At 42.8% G+C, this 15,222-nt stretch overlaps 1 protein-coding gene across 2 annotated transcripts in view; it reads left to right on the forward strand.

Moving 5' to 3' along the window:
* Window positions 1-15,222, forward strand: part of LRRC1 (leucine rich repeat containing 1) — a 145,365-nt gene that overhangs the window by 42,279 nt on the left and 87,864 nt on the right. For both annotated transcript variants that reach the window (XM_056116767.1, XM_056116768.1), the window contains exon 2: window positions 12,778-12,895. In XM_056116767.1, coding sequence (XP_055972742.1) covers window positions 12,778-12,895 — 118 coding nt within the window. The remainder of the gene's footprint in view (window positions 1-12,777; window positions 12,896-15,222) is intronic.

The raw sequence follows: 15,222 nt of genomic DNA on the forward strand, positions 1-15,222 counted from the left end.
ATGGTTGGCACAGCACAGAGAAGAGTCGATTATGAGAATGGGAGAAAAAGAAAAAAAAACTGAAACATGAGTTTGAGGAAGATTGGTCCTCAAACACAACATGATAAATTCAAGACATGAATGAGTATAATGATGATTAAAAAATGTTTCTGGAGAAATTTTTTGTTTTTAATTTTTATTTGTGAAACACCATGAGGTACAGTTGTAGACTTACAAATTTTTATACTTGGGTTTCAGTTATATAATGATCGAGTACCCAACCCTCCACCAGTGCCCATTCTCCACCATCACTGATCCCAGTATCCCTCCCACCCCCCATCCCCCCATCCCACCCTGCCTCTGTGGCAGGGCATTCCCTTTTCTTCTCTTTCTCCTTTTGGGTGCTGTGGTTTGCAACAGAGGCATTGAGTGGCAATCGTGTTTGGTCTATAGTCTACTTTTAGCGTGCATCTCCCATCCTGGGTGGATCTTCCCAACACTCTTTATTTGGTGCTCCCTTCTCTCTCTGAGCTGCCTTTACTCCTAGAGTGTGCGGCTGGCCTCCAAGCCATGGAGTAAACCTCCTGGTACTTAATTCGGCTATTCTTGGGTGTTAGTCTCCTATTTTGTTACTTTATGTTCCCCAGATGAATGCAATCTTTCTATGCCCATCCCTCTTTTTCTGACTCATTTCGCTTAGCATGATACTTTTCATGTAGTACCACTTATATTTTCATGACTTCATCTTTTCTAACAGCTACATAGTACTCCATTGTGTAGATGGAGTTTCTTTACCAAAGTTTCTCTAACCAGTCATCTGTTCTCGGGCACTCAGTTTTTTTTTTTTTTTTCCCAAATTCTGGCTATTGTAAAGAGTGCTGCAATGAACAAACAAGTGTAGATGTCACTTCGACTATACTCTTTTGCCTCTCTGGGATATATTCCCAGGAGTGGTATTGTTGGGTCAAATGGGAGCTCAATTTCTAATTTTTTAAGAATCGTCTATACTGTTTTTCTGGAGAAAATTTAATAGTATGACAAATACACGTGTATTCATGGCTTATGAAAAAAAACAACAATGTAAAACTGCAAATATACCACAATCTATTCTTTTTAAAGAGACAAAATGAATTTTGTGAAAAAAAAAAACTACTTTTAAACATAAATATGTTGGGGCTGGAGAGATACCACAGCGGGTAGGGTGTTTGCCTTGCACGCGGCCAACCCGGGTTTGATTCCCAGTATCCCATGTGGTTCCCCAAGCACCGCCAAGAGTAATTCCTGAGTGCATGAGCCAAGAGCAACCCCTGTGCATCGAAGGGTGTAACCCAAAAAGCAGAAAGAAAAATAAACATAAATCTGTTGAGAATAAAAGAACTTATACCAAATAACTAAGGATCATTCAATTTTGGGGCACTTATATTTTGTACCACAGAAAAACAAGATTCTTTTTAATCTAAAGGATTTTTTTTGTTTTCAAACTTTAGTCTATTGTATCTTTAAACAAACCATGAAAGGATGGGGATATAACCACTTCACATAGCCCCCAAAAAGAAATAAAATGTTCTTCCAAGAAGCCAAATAGATGTTCAATTAATTTTGTTCAAAAAATTTTGAGCCACACCCAATGATATTCAGGGATTACTCTTGGTTCTGTGCTTAGAAATTACTCCTGGTGGTGCTCAGGGGACCATATGGGATGTTGGAGATTGAACCTGGGTTGGCTGCATGCAAGGCAAACACCCTACTGGCTGTTCTATCCGTTCGGCCCCTGAACTCCGTTCTTTTTCTAACTAAAAATGTTTAAAATTTTGAATTGTCGGCAAGCTCCCTGTGACGTATTCGATATGCCAAACACAGTAACAACAAAGTCTCCAATGGAGACGTTACTGGGCCCGCTCGAGCAAATCGATGAACAACGGGAGGGCCTTTACCTTTACCTTTACCCAGTGTTAGTCTTTCGAATTTCACCAGGACTGTCTTGCTGTTGGGCTGATACCTTCTCCTTGAAGACCAAGAGCACTTTCCTTACTTGCTCCTTCCTCCCTGCCCCCCCCTTGTCATATTGTAAATGTGAATCAAAGTTTTGTTCATTGCTTTACGTTCTCTTCTGCCTTCCCAGTGTCTAAGGCTTGACACCTGTGGTTATGTCTTCATGCCATGATTCTTTAGCAGTTGATGTTTCTTCTTATATGTTTAGATCACTTTTCTTTCAGAATGTAGATCAGGGTGGCAGCAGCCTAGCACGTAGGCTGCACTGACACATGCTTTTCTTCCTCTCCGCCAGTGAATCAGGGTGGGACTTGGCACTGGCACAGGTCTGGAAGTTACCCTTTTCTCAGCAAGAACTCCTCCTCTTCGGTGACTTTATTTCACGTTCAGATAGTTTCATAAATGTTTTTTCATTGCCACCTGGTTATCTGGGAACTGATTACACCATCATCCTTTCCTCATGCTTTGAATTTTTCCTTAATGCGGTCAACCAGCAGTAGCGTCAGGGAAGCCACTAAATAACCAGCAGTTGCTGAACCTCAGTTTCCTCATCTATTGACAGGAGATTAAAAAAACAAAAACCCTTAATCTTACAGATGCATATAGGCATCCAATTAAATAATTATTGTGCTCCTAGCTACCTTTTATTGCTGAAGGGTTTCCTTCTTCATTAATATTTACCAATTCTATGCATCACGTAAACTTTGAGGTAGAGTTCATGTACCATACAGCATACTCATGTAAATGGATGATTCAGTAATTTTTTTAGTATTTTCAGAGTTTTGTAGCCTTTACCACAATGTATTTTAAAGAACTTTTTATTTTATATTATTTTTCTTTTTATTTATTTTTTATTGAATCACTGAGAGGTACAGTTGCAAAGCTTTCACGATGGAATTTCAGTCAACGTTCCAACACTCATCCCTCCACCAGTGTACATTTCCTATCACCAGTATCCCCCTATCCCTCCTGTCATGCCCATTCCCCCATCCTCCCAGCCTGCCTCTGTTGCACCTCTCTCCTCTCTCTCTCTCTCTCTCTCCCCCCCTCCTTTTTGGTATTATGGTTTGCAATACAGATACTGCGAGGCCATCATGTTTGGTCCTTTGCCCACTTTCAGCACACCTCTCCCATCCAGATTGATCCCTTCCAACCATCATTGTCATAATGGTCCCTTCTCTTTTCCAACAGCCCTCTCCCCCAGCCCTTGAGGCAGGCTTCCAACTATGGACCATTCGTCCTGACCCTTGTTTCTATCGTCTTTGAGTGTTTCTCTCATACTATGGTTTTTTTTTCCCCCCATATCTCGTAAATGAGTGCAGTCATTCTATGTCCTACTCCTTCTGACTTATTTCACTTAGCATCTGCATCACTCATCATCAGAGAAATGCAATTCAAAACTTGATCACTTGATCACTTGACTTCCCGCTAATCATCGATTTGCTCGAGCGGGTGTCAGTAACGTCTCCATTTGTCCCTCTCGTGTGCTAGTGTAGCCCAATGGCGTCTGTTCATTCTAGGAACGTGAAGAGCCTCAAACTGATCATTCATGATCTTGATGAAGACGTCTGACCATCTGGTAGATGGGAGGCCACATGGTCTTTTGACGTCCCATGGAATCCAGTCGGTAACGGCTTTAGTCCAGTGGTCGTCTCTAAATCTCCTTATGTGTCCAAATCAAAAATCAGAACAACAATGAGATATTACCTTACACCACAGAGACTGGCACACATCAGAAAGAATAAGAACAACCAGCGCTGTGCGGATGTGAGGAGAAAGGGACTCTCATTCATTGTTGGCGGAATACTGATTGATCCACCACCCTTTTTTTGAAAGCAGTATGGGAATTCCTCAGAAAATTAGATATTGAGCGCCCATTTAACCCAGCAGTATATTCTGGGAATATACCCCTGGGGTGCAAAAACACTCAGTGAAAATGACATCTGTACCTATGTGTTCATTGCAGCACTGTTCACAATAGCCAGAATCCGGAAACAACCTGAGTGCCTGAGAACAGATGACTAGATAAAGAAACTATGGTACATCTACACAATGGAACTCTACGCAGCTATTAGGAAAAATGAAGCCATGAAATTTGTTTATAAGGGGATGGACATGAAGAGTATTTTAGAGCATTTTTATCACCCCCTAAAAATTCTCATTCTATCAGTCATTCCCCATTTCCTAGGCAGCCGCTAATTCACTTTTTTTTCATTTGTATGCGTGTTTATAACCCTGTACCCCCATGCTTATTAGATTGTGTGCTAGTAACATTTTGTTCTTTTTTTTCTCTTTTTTTGGCTTTTTGGGTCACACCCAGCGATGCTCAAGGATTACTCCTGGCTCTGCACTCAGGAATCACTCCTGGCTGTGCTTAGGGAACTATATGGGATACCAGAGATCGAACCCGGGTTGGCTGTATGCAGGGTAAATGCCCTACCCACTGTACTATAGCCCCGGCCTCGTATTTTGTTCTTTTATAGTACACAGTAAGTTTTTAAAAGTTCAAAAAGTTTAGCACTGAAGAGTTCTACAGTCATGGGTTATTTTAATTCAGAAAGAGGACCAGAGGAGGAACATACCCAGTCTCATTCCTTTTCCACACCTCTGTCCCAAAACATTTTTTTTTTAAAAAGGAATTAAAAATTTTTTTTAAAAAACACTTCATTCATAGTTTATATTTTTGAGCATTTGCTAAAACCCTTTCAAATCAATTTTTGGGTGTATTGTACCAAATGGTTCCCCTGTGAATATTTCTTTGTGTTCTCCCTCTTTATCATATATCAAAAGGTATCACGAATCCAAAAATTGTGTCTTAGCCAAAATGTCTTCATTATATAGTTATATTTTTATTTAGTTTGTCTCCTAGAAGAGTCATTAGTCTGTGATCAATTATAGATTTTTTTTTTCTGGGATAAACTAGATTTACTCTGTCCTCTGCATGCTGGAGACTCCAGCCTCATTCTGTGATAGGTCATTTAATCTACTAGATTTCTCCCCTTCCGTTACTCTTCCTCAGTATAATTTCTGCTGTCCTTCCATTTGCCCGTGCCAACCAACCATTTCTTCACCTCCTCGATGTGAACGAAAGGATATTATGCAAATTTTAAGGCGTTGGCCCTACAAGTCCTTATAATCTCTTCCTTTGTCACTTTTGAGTGCTGCTGGGAGAGCTTCCTGTAAGGAAGTCACTCGCTCCTCAGGAAGAGGGCAGGAGGTCTTCTGGAGAAAGGAGGACTTCCTGCTGAGGCTGGTAATAATTGCTAGATTGATAAGAGGGAAGCCAGGATGGCATTTCTAAACCTTTAGATGAATGTCGTTGCATAAATTAGCTTAGGTGAAAGTAGCTGAAGAATTGTCCAGGCATCCCACAGAAATGTTAGACTTAATTTTTAAATGCTTTAAAAAAAAAAGATTTTGCATAGTTTGTTATGAGGCAAAGACTAACTAATAGATATAAGTCTCAGCATTGTGCAACATTGAGATGATGAAAGTTTGCAGTCCCTGTAGAACCGTTAGTTAACTGCCACGCATAGTGAATTCCTTACTAAAGGTTGCCAGCCAGTCACATTATTGTTAGTGATAATATTTGGGTGGGCTGGAGCGATAGCACAGTGGTAGGGCGTTTACCTTGCGCACAGCCGGCTCGGCCGAACCAGGTTCGATTCTTTTGCCCATCTCGGAGAGCCCAGCAAGCTACCGAGAGTATCTCATCCGCATGGCAAAGCCTGGCAAGCTGCCTGTGATATATTCAATATCCCAAACACAGTAACAACAAGTCTCACGATGGAGACGTTACTGGACCCTCTCGAGCAAATCGATGAACAATGGGAGGCATTGTGACAGTGACAATATTTGGGTCATGGTGATTCTTTGTCTTCCTCCAGATGGAATGCTTTTCATTGTTCACGAGTTAAGGAAGATGATATCTTTGCTAAACAGTTTTGTATTTTGTTTCCCGAGTTGTAAAACTAAAAAAAGTTCAGGGCCAGAGAAATGGGACAACTGGTAATGTGCTTGCCTTTCATGCGGCCAATCTGGGTTTTATCCCTTGCACTCCATGTGGTCCTACCAGCTCTGCCAGAAGTCACAGTGTTTCAGAAATGAAGCAGGGGGAGGAGGGGGGAGGGAATTGTTCATTCAACCAATTTATAGACTGTTAAAAATGATGGTGGCTTCGAGAAGAGTAGGGTGCAACCAACCATCTAAGGTGGCTTGTGTTTCTTTGGATGAAGTTCTACAGAATGTCCTCTAAGTGGGTCAGTGTGCTATGGTCAAGCTTGGCATCGTGGAAGAATGGTGTCTGTGTGTTCCTTCACGTCACCACTCTGCCCAGAGGCACCCTGCCAACACAGCTATAGGAATGGTTCTTCTTGTGCCCTGCCTGATCCCATGAAATAGGCAGAGGTGTCATAGCTAGTTGAGTCCCACAGTCCCCCACCCCCCGTTGAGGAAGTTAAAAATTTGAGACTAGTTTCATTTTACCTGCATTGTGTTGAACTTAGGAGAAAGTTGTTAATTTAAAGCATTTGGATGTCATTTGGATGTCAAATAAGGTCCTATCAGGATAATGAGAGAAAGAGTCGAGGAATTAACTGTTTTCCTTTGGAGATCCCGTCAGATAGGGTTGTTTTCACATCTGGTATGTGCTTCCCAAGTAAGATAAAGTACTGTTTGTAACAGGCTCTATCTGAAGATCCTTTTAACATGTGGAACAAAATTTAAATTTGCTTGTTGCTAAGATTTCTACGGGGTGTGGGGATTTGAAGGCTGTCACTTCTACAGACAGGCAAACTTATTGTTCACCATAGAGCTAAGTACCTTACTGACTTGATTTCTTGTTTCTGAATGGTCCCCGAATGTATGGCCTTGAGATGGTTTTTGTGCTGGTCCTGTTATGCCATTATTGAAAAACAAAGTGAGCCTTTTATGCTTGAGTAAACACATTGACGCTTTATGGAACTGTCAGACTCTTTGAACAATTGGCATAAGCGCAATTATTCAGATATGTGGCTGTTTTGAATAGTGTTTGTGTCAGCTAGTGCTTTAGTATAACCAGTGGAAAGAAATTTCAATACTTCCCTTAAGAAAACTTAATCTCAACTCTATGATTAAAGAAATCCAAAGGACAGGTTCTTTAATTGAGTACTTTCATTATCATCTGGAGCTAATTGGCAGCATTCGTTTGGTGAGACTCATAGCTCATTTTATGAAAAAGTTTTTGGGTTCAAAGTTAATTTAAAGCTCGTACTTTTCTTATCACCTAGCCTTATTCATCTCCTTCCTGTTTCCTTCCTGTCAACATCAATATTTGCTTTTACACACAGTGTACCTGCAATTTTATTCTTCTTTACAATTGTTTGCAATTCTATTTGTTTTTGTTGTGTATTTGATATTTAGTTATTTAATAACATGCTAATCATTTCCTTTATTTTGATATCCATGTTCTCCCATGGTTTTTTCCCTGTTTTTGTTTATAACAGTACAGAAACATTTTGTGCAGTGTAATTTATTTTAAATTATATTACAAGGACAGATGTCCAGACTTACTGTTGTTAAGGACTTGCAAACTTTATTTTTTGCATTTCACAAACTGACATTTGAAGTATGGTTCTTTCTTTTTTATTACTTTAGTATATAGTTCTCTCATCAATAAAAGATGAAGCTTATTAAATGTTAGCATCTTATTTGGAACACCCAGTATTTAGTAGACCCTTTTCCCTCTATTTAAGCTATTTATATTTTTAGCAAATTAATAGATGCAAATATTAGTTAAAATTCACTAATTCCTGTTTCTACTCATATTTGTCTCCACATTGCTAGATGCCTTGCTCTTGTACCTTGACTTTTTTTTTTTTTTTATTTATTGAATCACTGTGGGAAAGGTTACAAAGCTTTCAGGTTTATGTCTCAGTCATGCAAATATCAAACACATTTCCCTTTACCAATACTTATTTTTTCCCATGAAGAACCCCAATAAAACCCCACCCCCCACCCCTCCCCGTCCCTGTGAGGCAGATGAATTCTAGTTAACACTCTATCTGCTTTGATTAGATTGTTTCAATAAAAGATTCACCACTATTATTTAGAGTTTACCCCCCCCCCCCCCAATCAGACATGCTGAAAAAGCATTGTGAAGTGATTTGCTTTCTACAGCTGGGTTCAAGAATTAAATGTTGGTTTTGGATTTCTGCTATTTTACTTATTAACCCTGGAAGTATTTCTACTGAAAGTCAGATAGTTAAGAAATTGGTTTCTGTGTTCTGGAGTCGTGGCCGTGCTGGAGAGCCGCTCGCGGGGGGCAACTGGTGGCCTCGGTAGGGCGTGAAGGGCGGAGCGAAACGCCCCCCTTCCCATGAGGTTTTAGTCGCCCCCACACTCCCGGCTCATACCTGCTGTCCACAAGGCTCCCATGTGGCCGCCATCTTTCTTTCCAGAGAGGAGAGGGCGAATGGGGCAACACCCTTTCCCCTCCGGCAGACTTGATGGGCTGGATCAACGCATAGTCCGTTCACTTTTCTGCTCCAAGCTGCTGGGTTCTGCATTAAGTCCTTGTGCTTCTGGGGCCATGGCTGTGCTGGAGAGCCGCTCGCGGGGGGCGACTGGTGACCTTGGTAGGGCGTGAAGGACGGACCGGAACGCCCCCCTTCCCATGAGGTTTTAGTCGCCCCCACTCCCCCGGCTCATAACTGCTGTCCACAAGGCTCCCATGTGGCCGCCATCTTTCTTTCCAGAGGGAGGAGGGCGGAGGGGAGCAACACCCTTTCCCCTCTGGGCAGAAATGATTGCCTGGATTAACGCATAGTCCTTTCACTTTTCTGCTCCAAGCTGCTGGGTTCTGCATTAAGCCCTTGTGCTTCTGGGGCTGTGGCCGTGCTGGAGAGCCGCTCGCGGGGGGCAACTGGTGGCCTCGGTAGGGCGTGAAGGGCGGAGCGAAATGCCCCCCTTCCCATGAGGTTTTAGTCGCCCCCACACTCCCGGCTCATACCTGCTGTCCACAAGGCTCCCATGTGGCCGCCATCTTTCTTTCCAGAGAGGAGAGGGCGAATGGGGCAACACCCTTTCCCCTCCGGTGTACCTTGACTTTTCACACTTAAAGGTAAAGGCCCTCCCGTTGATCGTCGATTTGCTCGAGCGGGCCCAGTAACGTCTCCATTGGAGACTTTGTTGTTACTGTGTCTGGCATATCGAATACTCTCGGTAGCTTGCCGGGCTCTCCGAGAGGGGCGGAGGAATCGAACTCGGGTCGGCCATGTTGGCCGCTTGTAAGGCGAACGCCCTACCCGCTGTTCTTTCTTTTTTTCTACACTTAAAACCCCTTTATAAGTGATTTGTCTTCATTTTATGAAAGATGAGTCTTGAGCACCAAGTTTTCCCCCATGTGCTCAATATTAACATAATATAAAGATAGATTTTTATCAACATATAAATGACTCCGCCCAAATCTTAGACATATGATTATATATTTTTTATACTTTTATGCCCCTCCCTGTGGCGGGAGTGGCAATGTTACCCTGCACCTCCCCATTTTTTGTTGTTGTTGCTTTCTCTGTTTTCTCTACTATTTGTAAGCTATTATTAAGTCTGTCTTCTCAGTGCTTCCAAACACATCAAGTGATCTCTTCGGTATATTTTTATTTACATACTGATTTTCCAAGCCTTCCCTTTGGGAACCTTTCTCTTTTCTGTGGTGTGGGCTGTTACTCTTAGGACCCTTGGTTCAGCTGGAGTCTTGGAATTCTCTCTCTCTCTCTCTCTCTCTCTCTCTCTCTCTCTTCCTCCCTCCCTCCTTTATCTTGGGAGTTTTCTTTCTTCTCCATTTTGTTCTCTCATTTTGGGATCTTATGTCTGCCTTTTAGATTCTCGCCCGTTTTGATGGTTTTCTGAGAAAAGGGTTAGGAGACATATTCTGAGATGCTGCACATCAGAAAATGAATGTCTTCTTGCCATCATACCCCATGGATTGTTTGTCTGGGTATGCAGTTTTAGTCTGGGAATACTGTTTCTTGGAATTGTGACAGTAGTGCTGCCTGTTTTGGGTGGCAGTGGGTGGATGGATTTGGAGCCATCTGCATACTGTTGGTATGCAGAGGCTGCTGTTCCTGGGACCATACGTAGTGCAGTGCTGAGACCCACCCAGGTCAGCCCATTGAGCTCTCTCACCCTGTCTCTCTGCTGCCTTATTTTTCAGGGTGATGAGTCCAGTGCCATTCTGACTCCCAGGCTTTGCTCTAAATAGCTTTCCCACCAAACGTTGAAAGTCTCCTTATTTCTGGAGTTGTGAAATTCCATAATCTTCAGTATATGTCTTTTTCATTCCTTTTATTGACCATTTCAAGCCAATAGTGCATACTCCTTAGTATTTTTTGTTTCGAAAGGCATTTAACTGGATGTAGTACTGATGGCTATGGTCTTCTTGCCTGCCACCTCTCCATCTCATTATCTTCTCATTGTACATTCTTAGGGATTTTATTCACGTTATCCTTCATCCTGTTTTAGATTACTTTATTGAAACCTCAGTGTCTTCAGTTTGTTATCCCCGTTCCTGTGTTTTCGTTTTTGGAACTTAAAAAAATGCCATTATGTTGCTTCATTTTCTCTAATTTCTCCAAGGGTATTTTAGTATGCTTTTGGGTTGATGAGTTTGTTCCCTCTTATACATTCTACACACGCACACATGCACATATATGTATATGTGTTTATATATATTTTACCCTTTTCCGTGAGTGTGCTCACGCTCCCCCCCCCCCCGCCACCTTCTTGCTTGTTGGGAATTTTCCTCTAGGGTTATCTGGAGAAACTTGACCTTGTTTAAATGAAAGAGCCAGACTGAGGATGGAAAGGAAGGAGTGAAGGGGCTGGGAATGGGGCAAGGAAAGACCACAAGCTCTGTGTGCCCGGTGGCACACAGAGCCAAACCCCTATCCCATTCTGCTGTGGGCCTGCCCTGGTGCCTGCTGCAGCCAGAGGAGGGTATTTCCGGGGGCATCTTGCTCTCCCCGCCCTCTCTTGTCTTTGGAGTCAGCTCTCCCCAGTGCCGTCCTTTCCCGTCTCCAGCCTGGCCAGCAGCAGGCTAGAGAAGACTTACTGGACCTAACTGTGCTTTGTGTACATTTTTGATCGGTCATTTTCCTCCACAGGTGCCTTGACCTAATTTTCTATTAGTCTGTCTGTCTGTCTGTCTGTCTGTCTCTCTCTCTCTCTCTCCCCGCCCCCCCAAATTGATATCCATCTTTCCATTTTTTGTTTGTCATTTTAGTAAAGCCTTTAAAAAATGTGAGGAAAAGGCACTCAGGAATAGTGGAAGTACCCAACACTTATTTTTTTTTTGATTGGCCAAATATCATTTGTCTCCTCCACACGTTTGTGGTATACTTAGAAATTGTCTAGTGCTCGCTTCAGCAGCACATGTACTAAAATTGGAACGATACAGAGAAATTGTCGGAAGTCATTGCTGACCAATTAAAAAATGTCTTAAAAAAAACATTTAACTTGTGTAGTTAAGATAAAGAAGGGACCAGCATGATGATAGTAGTTGGAAATAATCACGCTGGACAAGAACTGAGTGTTGAAAGTAGGTAAAGAGATATACATGATAACCTTTCAGAAATCTGTATTGCAAACCACAGTGCCAAAGGAAGAGGGAGAGGGAGAGGGAGGGAGGAAGAGAGAGGAATAAAGAGGGGGAGAGAGAGAGAGAGAGAGAGAGGGAGAGAGAGAGAGAGAGAGAGAGAGAGAGAGAGAGAGAGAGAAGGGAGAGGGAGAGGGAGAGAGAGGGAGAGAGCTGTGTCTGCTTCTACTGGAGGGGATTTGGTGGGGTTGATTATGGGGAGGCTCAGGACATTGGTGCTGGGAAGTGTGCAGTGGTGGGGGTTGGGTGTTGGAGCACTGTATGACTGAAACCTAATCATGAACAGTTTTGTAAGGTTCTACCGCACAGTGATTCAGTAAAAAAAACTACAAAATCCCAACATATTTCACCTGAATGTTTTTATATGTTTGTTTAACCTTGTGGATATAACATCCACTTCCCTAAGTAGAAAAATATAATGAATGGTTTAAGGAACAATTACAAGTCTCCTGGTAATTAATTTTTTAAAAAAACTTTTAAAAAACTTTATTTTGAGAGAATTTAGGTAGATATGGAAAAATAGTTGCATGAGTATAGATACTCCTTGTCTTAGCTTTTCTCAGTGTAACCTCTTCATATGAGTAAATGTAGAAATAAGAAATTGACATTGGTGATATCCTCATTAGTTTTCTTTTTTTTTTGGTGGGCTGGAGTGATAGCACAGCAGGTAGGGCGTTTGCCATGCACGCGGCTGACCCGGGTTAGAATCCTCTGTCCCTCTCCGAGAGCCCAGCAAGCTACAGAGAGTATCCTGCCTACACGGCAAAGCCTGGCAAGCTCCCCATGGTGTATTCAATATGCCAAAAACAGTAACAAGTCTCACAATGGAGACGTTACTGGTGCCCGCTTGAGCAGATTGATGAACAGCGGGAGGACATTTCTACAGTGCTACAGTGCTTGATGGGCTAGGATGGAGCTTGTAATGGTGGGCCACACCCAGAGTTGCTTAGGGGTCTACTCCAGACTCGATTAAGGGGAACCTGTGTAAGCCCAGAATCAAACCTGGGTCCTTCCTGCACATACAAAGGGAGCACTTAAACCGCCGTGCTTTCTCTCTGTTCCAGGGGGCCTCACTAATTTTGAAAAGACATACTGTCTTCGGTTTCTTTTTGGGCAAAGAGTTGAAGTTGCAGATATATGTGAGACTTACATGAAACTATTTGTTTTTCTTTCAGCAATTTTTCCAGCTCGTCAAATTACGAAAGCTTGGACTTAGTGATAATGAGATACAGCGGCTCCCTCCGGAAATAGCGAACTTCATGCAGCTGGTAGAACTCGACGTGTCCCGAAATGGTAAGAGAAAGCCTTGGCTCTTCTGGTGTTGGGGGCACTTTATGCTAATTAGAACTGGATAAGTGTTACTGGAGGTTCTTTTCCTGTTGGTTGTGAGAACGCTCAGAATATTTTTGGATGAAATTCATACCATTATTGACTAGCAATTAACAAAAAGGTTTTTGCCCCCAAAGTCAATGACTTTTTAATTCAAAAGTTGTTATTTTTCAGTTTTTAGGCAGTAATTTTTATCAAAGTCAAGTCAGTCTGGTTCAAAATTGGTTTGGTCAGAGTTGGCTGAACATCGTGGAGCTCTGCCACTCAGTTTCTTAAATGTGACTTTCAATGCTGATGGCATGGTCACTTGGTGGTATTGGGAGCCACTGCAGACGCCTCTCGTGGGGAACGGTTTCTCCTAGCTGTGACTCACTTACCCAGAGTGAATCTGTGCTCCTATGAGAATCTGTCTCTGCAGCGATTAGACCTGCTTGCGGGGTGAGATAGCTTCTTTCAGATAATTTAGTTCTAATTAGGCCACTGGTGGTTCTGCTCACTTGAGTTTATGAGGGGTATTTGTGAGTTTTGTTTTGATTTCCAGACTTCCGTATAAAGCTACTGTCTTTTTATTGAACCCTGGGTCGGAGTACATCCTGTTTAACCTCTCCCTTTTCAGTGGCTACCTTGGTTTAACCTTGCGTTTTATGGCTCTTCCAGGGCTCCCTAGTGGACCTGCACTCCTGCTTGCTCAGCATAGTTGATTAATTACTTTCATTTAAAGTGGTCGCTCCCAGCGGCCCTGGGTCTTGTCTGCAGTGATGGAATTCAGGTTTTGCAAGGACACTGGCATAATTTCCTCAGGCTCCAGCACACTTTACACTCTAAATGATTTAGATGATCGTCCTTTTCTGTCCCCCAGATTACAGATCTGTTTTTTGTTTTTTTTTTTAAACTTTGCTGCAGTGTGCTGTGATAGAACAGCGGGCAGGGCGCTTGCCTTGCACGTGGCCGACCTGGGATTGATTCCTCCGTCCCTCTCAGAGGGCCTGGCAAGCTACCGAGAGTATTCCGCCTGCCCAGCAGAGCCTATGGTACACAAGCTCCCCGTGGCGTGTTCGATATGCCAAAAATAGTAACAGGTCTCACAATGGAGACGTTACTGGTGCCCGCTCGAGCAAATCAATGAACAATGGGACAACAATGCTACAGTGCTACTTTGCTGCATAAGTGCCTTCAGTTTCTTTTCAGTGAATCTCAAGTCTCCATCTTTCTGACCAAAGGCTTCCACAGAAGCCTGAAAGTGCAGATCGGAGCGTTCTGCCATGGATCACTGCTAGAAGGCAGGCAGTGACCATCAGCACTTCATTGAAAGCACAGTGAAAAATGCCCTGACTTCCTGCTGGGAGTCTAAGTGGCTGTCATCTGACATATCTCACAAGAAACAATCTTTCAGCCCAGCCACGTGTCCGTGACATAGGCTCTGCTCTCGCTTTTTGTGAGAATTATGTTCAAGTTTGAGACTACTGAGGAAAGTGAATACCAGGTATTTGGGTTAGGGGGTTGTCTTGGTTTGTTTGCTTGCAGGAGGGTTAGGTGCTTTCTTAGGTGAAAGGGTTTTGATACTAAGGGTTGGGGGTGGAGCAGACCTCCAAGTGCATGATACCATTTTGGGGGCTCCACACATCTGACTGGCTTCTTGCCATTTTCTGTTTGTGGGTACTCTGCTTTTCTCTCTCTCTGACTGACTTTCTTTTTTTTTTTTTTAAGATGGTAGTGATTTTATTTATTTATTTTTTTATTAAAAAAATTTTTTTAATAGTGAGACATCATGAGGTACAGTTGCAGACTTACACATTTTTGTGCTTGGGTTTCAATTATACAATGATCGAGTACCCATCCCCCCACCAGTGCCCATTTCCTACCACCACGGATCCCAGTATCCCTCCCACCCCCCATCCCCCCCAGCCCACCTGCCTCTGTGGCAGGGTATTCCCTTTTGTTCTCTCTCTCCTTTTGGGTGCTATGGTTTGCAAAAGAGACATTGAGTGGCAATCATGTTCGGCCTATAGTCTACTTTCAGCATGCTTCTCCCATCCTGGGAGGATCCTCCCAATACCCTTTATGTGGTGCTCCCTTCTCTATCTGAGCTCCCTTTTCCCCTAGCATGTGTGGCTGGCCTCCAAGTCATGGAGTAAAATTCCTGGTACTAATCTCGGTCATTCTTGGGTGTTAGTTTCCGATTTTGTTACTTTATGTTCCCCAGATGAATGCAATCTTTCTATGTCTTACTGACTTTCTTAAACCTGGCCTATCTAGATTCAATTTTTTCCCCCGTCCCCCTCAATTTTTTT

The sequence above is a fragment of the Sorex fumeus genome, unplaced genomic scaffold (assembly GCF_029834395.1).
Source record: "Sorex fumeus unplaced genomic scaffold, SorFum_2.1 ptg000033l, whole genome shotgun sequence".
Lineage (NCBI taxonomy): Eukaryota > Metazoa > Chordata > Mammalia > Eulipotyphla > Soricidae > Sorex > Sorex fumeus.